This window comes from Rhopilema esculentum, chromosome 15, assembly GCF_057945365.1.
Source record: "Rhopilema esculentum isolate cy_ngs chromosome 15, ASM5794536v1, whole genome shotgun sequence".
In the NCBI taxonomy this organism is placed as follows: Eukaryota; Metazoa; Cnidaria; class Scyphozoa; order Rhizostomeae; family Rhizostomatidae; genus Rhopilema; species Rhopilema esculentum.
Window position 1 is genome coordinate 8,358,048 of NC_142829.1, and position 6,590 is coordinate 8,364,637.

General features: G+C 38.3%; 1 protein-coding gene across 1 annotated transcript; it reads right to left on the reverse strand.

The window, feature by feature from the left end:
* Positions 1–9: 9 nt before the first annotated feature.
* LOC135685160 (uncharacterized) lies at positions 10–5,672 on the reverse strand. Its single transcript, XM_065200987.2, has 6 exons — positions 5,398–5,672; positions 4,357–4,473; positions 3,177–3,293; positions 1,974–2,078; positions 900–1,007; positions 10–197 (listed from the first exon to the last, which is right to left on the reverse strand). The coding sequence occupies exons 1-6, from the start codon at positions 5,474–5,476 to the stop codon at positions 142–144; spliced, it is 582 nt and encodes a 193-aa protein (XP_065057059.2). The 5' UTR covers positions 5,477–5,672; the 3' UTR covers positions 10–141.
* Between the last annotated feature and the right edge of the window lie 918 nt (positions 5,673–6,590).

A 6,590-nucleotide genomic window follows, 5' to 3' on the forward strand; every position in this document is an offset into this window, starting at 1 on the left:
GGACTCTAATTTTGGTCAAAGTAAATCTTATACTCATTAGTTTTACATAAATCAAACGACTTGTCCTTCTAATAGTTTGGAAAAGTCATAACTGCTCCTTGTTTTGGAAAGTCTCAACTGCTCGTGTTTCGTTTGCTTTCATCAGCGTCGCTTCACTCGTTTCTTTGAGGTGTTCGCAGTCTTTGTTTTCGATGGCCCTGAAAAACATTTAGTAGTTACAGGTAATGTTCATCAATCATTTGTCATTGCTTTACAGGAATTTGAATTTACAGGAAAAATACCAAATATAAGGTCTTTTTGTAGTTAATTCCTAATGTTAAATTTGTAGTATAAACTTTTTCATGACTAGACTGTGCATAATTTCAGGTTTGATTTCCATTTCCTTTTTGGAAACAACAAATAGGTATCAATTTTGAGGTAGCAGACATCGACTGCTTACAACAAGTTAAAAAATGGGCTTTTATTTTAAAGTCGAACTAGGCAAATAAAAAAAGTTGATAAAACAATAAATACTTAACAGTTTATTCTAATTGCACGGCATTAGTGCTTCCATAGGAGGTAGACGGCAAGAGGAAACCCTGCTCAAGGCCAATAGAAAATACGTTTGGATGCTCGCTTATTTACTAGTTTTGTTTCTCGCTTATTAGTTGCTTCTCTTGCCTATTGACTTGATTTGCTTTCATTTTTGTTGACTTTTGCCTGCTCTTTCACATTTGGAGGGGGAGGGGGTGTTTATTCATTAATTGATTACATGTTTGTTTTGTTTGTTCGGTAGGGGTATGCTTGTTTGCGTGTTTGGTTCTTTGCTTGCGTGTTTGCGTTCTTGCTTTGCGTATAAGAGAGATGTAACGATGAAACAAATTTTTTTTAGAAAGTAATCGGAGTTTTGAGGAACTTACTACACATTCGACACGTTACTGGACAGTGTCTCTCCATAAATGCTTTGTTATGACCGCCAATACAATCCACATAGAATCTTGGACAGAACCTGTATTTATTCTTGCATGCTACGGAGAAATACAGAATCAGAGTTTAGTATTTGATTTGAGTATGCAATACAGTGGAGCCTCAATGTAACGGACACCGTTTTGACCAGTATAATAGTCCGTTTTATAGAGGTGTCCATTGCATAGAGGTTCTTTCAAGAGCTTTTTGACCATTAAGGACAAATGCATCTGTCCGTTGTTGATAGTCGTCCGTTGTATAGATGTGCCCGTTGTATAGATGTTGCCCGTTGTATAGAGGTGTCCGTTAACGGAGGTTACGCTGTACTGTTGTTCTGGTGAGTGAAGAAACAATTGGATTGAACGGTTAATACGTAAATTCAATAAATGTTTGTAGCCTCCATGTGTCCTCTTTTCTATCGAGAAAGTCCGATGTCACGAAAATGCATAGTATAAGGTCAAAGAGACACCCTATTGAACCCGTAAAAATGATAGAATATTAGTATGTTTGTCAGGCTCCTTATGTGAACAAATAAAGACTGTCAAGTGTTTAACAGTTGTTGTCGTTTTAAAAGTAGTGAATACTACGGCAGTACCAGAGACAACTAAGGCCTGAAGTTGAGAGCTGGTGGTCCCCAAAGATTTCGAGACATTCGTGGATATGAAGGTCAAAATAATTCTCAGTTTTTCTCACAGTATTAAATTCTACAGGAGACCCTTGGCCAGCTTTTAGTTGTCTTACCACAATATAAGCAGCTAAGCCTAATCGTCATGTCTCTCTAAACATGGCCTAGTCCATATTTTTATGTCGAGATCTTCTTTACTATTTATCAACGTGGTCTGGTCAGCTTGACTACGTCAAGTCTTTGAGACAAAGTCAAAAATAGCGTCAGCAAGATGTTTTTATCGTCGATTTTACTCCCAGATTTATCTGTAAGCTGCGGTTTCCGACGAATACTCCCAACATCACTCTATTTAATTCGAAGATTCTCCCAAACGAAGCAAAGACTTATTATCGAGGCTACTTACGCCTACAGCCGATGCCCGATGGACCTAACGCTTTGGTGACTTTGTCCCAGCAACAACCAAAAGGACTTGATGCACAGGCAGACTTCTTTGGAGGAGCAGACGCTCCTATAAAGAAAATGAAATAAATTATTAGATTTTATTCCTATTTTCAAGTAACAAATCGAAAGAATTACTTACGATTAGCTGTGATGCTAGATGGCATATACTCGAATTTGGTCAAGTCTAAATAGCCCCCAGGGGCAGATGAGGATTTTGAGGTATGTTTGCTGTTTGAAACAGAGGGAAATGGGCTCGGTTTGAAAAGTACCTATCCGTGCAACTGATCTATATGAAAGACTGGATGGAGCTTTTTGTTGTCTTAGAACAACAAAATTTGAAGCCTTCTCAATTTTAAACGAAAGGGGACCCCAAACAGAAGCGGAAAGGCGTTCTTCAAATATAATGGTCATGGATAGGCGAGGGCCGCAATGTTGTGCATGTGGATGCCGAAAAATAAAGCGACCAAAGCAAATGAAAAATTCTTAGAAGTGATAGTTAAGGAAGGCCCTCTCTTCGAATGGGTTGTTCTGGGGCTCTCTTTTCGGAAGGTGGCACCCTTGTCACAATAAAAGCTCGATTCAGTCTTTTTTTTAGGTCAGTGATCAAGGCAGTTGCAATTTGATTTCGGAAGTTTAATAGATATGGTAGGACACACCTCAGAAATTATTTAGGATTACCCCCCGCCTGAGAGTCGTCTTACAATATTTAAAATTCATACAGAGAAAAAAGCTCTTGCACAGCGTTCAATAAGCAAGCATTTTCATAACTTTGCAGTTCAGTACTGAACCCTAACACAAACCCTAGACTTATGTCCCTTCTTGTCTTTACGCAGCTTAGATCGGGGCGCTTGAAAGTGAGTTGCTCAGCTGATATTGGAAGCAAGATAAAGCTGGCGTAGTGTTATTTCAAATAGAAGCAACATGATAGCAAGAAGTCGAATTTAGTTAGTTTGCCATTAACAAGGTAACTGTGTTTTTCTTTGCACAATCCTTCGCCCTTGACTAGGTTCCTCTACACATTTCTCCAGAGGCATCTTTGGTTAAAAGCGTTTAAAGCGCTTTTTCGTGAGCTTTTTGAAGTCAGCTCTGTTCGTTTACACTCGAGGACTGGCCTCGTTTATAATGTCATTGCAAAGAATCATGATTTACATTTGTTAATACTAACCGCAAAATCCACAGGATTTTTTACAAAGCTTCTTCAAAACCTTTGGGTGAGCTTTACAAGCTCCATACCAGACCCATTTTCTGCACAAGTCCTTCAGTACATCAATGCAAACGCCATCTATTTTTTGAAAATAGAAAAATTAGTTTTTGAGTATTTTAATTTTAAGAATTTGGGCAATTACAGAATGTTTGTAGGTATACATGAAACAGTCTAACACAGGGGCGTTGTGGCTCCTAGAAAAGGGCCGTGAGAAAATGATCATAAGGGGGCCCGCTCTTTTGTATGACATCTCCAATCACAAACCATAGGTCGCTAAAAATGGTACACCTGGAAACCATGCACCTACGAAAAATTAAAAAAATGCCAGTTTTTACCATTTTTTAAGGTTCATTTGGTATATTTGTTAGGATGTATCCCCTTTCCTCTAACCATAGTCTTTGCAAAAAATGTGGAACAAATCCAATGCTGAAGTGCACACCTGACACAAGCAGATACAAACACAAACGCGACAGAGCACTTAAGTGCACTGCGAGCGAAGCAGGCAAAGAGATTTTGCGCCCACGCCCTTTAAGTTAGTTTGAAATTCATTTCACAATGTTTTTTGCAGTTGTTAACCACGTTTTACAATTTTTTAAACACACATTGTTGCGTTTCGTTGAATTTCAGTTCTTGAATTGGAATTTCATGCTTAAAGAGGCCCCCTAGACCTCGAGACCCTGGGGCTGCTTGCCCCTCTTTGTCCCCCTCTCGGCGGCCCTGTTTATATTCCACGCATCTGTTTCACATGTGCCTGTTTGTCCTGGATTTTACAAACTCACTTGAAAGGGACCCACCGAGAAATTTCCCGGTGCCCCGCCTGGCCACAACGCCCATGGTCTAACATGATAAAAAAAGCTCAGTTCTGGATAGTGTCTCATTTCTCTAAAATTCACTGCTTTTCAAAATTTCCAAATAGCATGAGTACCACCATAGAGCAAAAGTATTGTTCTGTTTCAGTATCATCTGTTTTCCAGATGTCCGTGAATGGAGGTTTGATCGCATTAGGCAATACATTGAATGCAATGGTAGAATGAAGTTTTGGTTGACAGTTGCAATATCATTATTGGGAAAATATTGGAGAAGAATGTCTCCTCAAATCAAGACTTCTTCCTATTTTGATAAACTCTTTATGAATACTTACTGCAATAATTGCATGTCTTCTTGCAACTTTGTGCCAAACGAATGTGGTGCGATGAACAGTACCCTTTAAGCCGTTTGCATATTCTGCTGCCTGCTCTGTCATAACAGCCTTTGGACTCTACAAGTACGAATCATCTGACAATAAAACGAAATTTAGAAAGCCAAGGTAACCTTGAAAAGTATGTTCATTTAAAACAACGCGTATAAATTCAAGGCCACATGAACCACTTAAGCTGATTCACCGAGATCGCCATCTGAAATTTAAAGCTATGCAGTTTCATTATTGTAGCCCGGGAAATCGGAACCAACAAGAGAATCGTACACCAAATATTTTTTAATAATGTTCCTTTTCCTAGAAGTGGTTTCTAAATAACCTTTCGGAAAGTGCCTTTCTTTTTTGGAACAGAGTACCTCTTTCTACTCGTGCTTCTCGAGCTCCATTATCCTTCAAAATCTCTGATTGTATCTTTTATCATCAAATTTCGGTCAATATTCTTCACAGGAAGCAGTAAGTTATTAGCTTAAACACATTAAAAGTACAAGGTAATACATAGATTTGTATCAGTTCTCATTGTCTAGTTCATTGCTGTACGAAACTATTACACTTTAGAATGGAAAGCCCTTTAAGAATGGATATTGCAATATCCCCGAAGAAGTAAGTTTTTCAAAGAGATTTCGTTTATAGACCAAGATTTCTGATTTCTACAACACGTATCCTACTTATTCAAAATCGTAAAACTGCTTATTTGACGCAAACTTGTTTTACGTATAGATAGAAACTTCTCGTAGTTTCATGACTGTACATGATATATGTTACTGGTCATGTTGTAATGGTTCCAATACCTTTGTTAAAATATTTTTGCCTTTAAAAAATATTCAAGAATAAATAGTGATTATTTAAGATCTTGGTTTTGATTTTACTAATGACTTACTGATTTACTGGTTGAGATTTACTAATGACATCTTTGTGTATGTGTATCTATGGCCGTGTCGTCTAAAAAGGAAAACAGCTGGTGTTTTAAAAACATTTAGCTGCACTAACCTGCATTTGAAAACATTAAGCATGCAGTCAAAGCTATCATTGCGAAAAGACAGAATCGAGTAATTGCTGGCTTTTCCATGGTTCACCTTCGATGGTTGTCAGGCTGGCCAGACTGTCACGTCGATCTATGGTCCACTCCGCTTGTCCACTTCCTATAGCTTTTGCCAGTTATGACCTATGCGTTTGTCGAGTAATATGCTTATATTGTCTTCATCTATTGAAACTGTGGTAGACGCTCCAGTCTTTTTGCGACCAATCACCGACAGAGTTGGTTCACAGTCCTCTGAAATTTTGGTTGGATCTCAAACTAATACCGAAATCCCCTTTATTTGTTCACTGGGTTTTCACCTTGCTGCTTAATGTCATTGTAATCTGAACACTTCTTTTTGCATTATCAGCGTCGTTCAAAGCTGAGGGAATGTACTTTTACTGAGCGAATTTTTGATCCACTGAAAAAAGGAATCACCACAGAATTTCATGCAAGAGGGTATGGTTGGGCGACTTTGTTGCTTGAAATGTACTTCTACCACTAAGCTACAGCTACTACCAGATGTAGGATAATATTTGGCATTCAAATCAGATTTGCTAGTGGCGTTGCTTCAAGGTAGAAAAGGCTCAGTTGCAAAATAGTGCTTACTGCATCAAAAGTTAAACTTAAATCTGGATCTGCAGTCCTATTAGTTAAAAGCAATGACCAAGTAATGAGAAGCAAGAGAAAATCCTACATCCAAAAGTTTCTGATGCGAAGTCCCATTTTTGATGGATTCAAGGAGTTTAACTGCAAATCTTAATTTGTGGTTTATATGTAGGCTTTTTATTTGCACCCAAGGATATATTTAATGAGAAGCTCATTTGTTGGGGGGGTGGGGGTGGGGGGGGTGGGGGTGGATGGGGTACATTGTTTAAAAATCAGGGAATTTTCGATAATAAACAAAAGCAAAATAAAGCCCCTTTTCCTGACATTAAAAGTGCTATGCCCCCCATAGACTTGGATGATTACCTAAATTCAAATTGGTTGCATAGTGATTTAAATGCATAATGCAGTATCGTTTGAAAAGCTCTCCCTTAGCTTAGTTTTTCATCGCAATTTTGTGCCTAGTGCTACGATAGTGCTTCGTGCTTTGTCAAAACTTCCGTGATATAAAAATAATTGACATGTCAACCTGTTTCTCAGCAAGTTCGTTGTCAAGAAA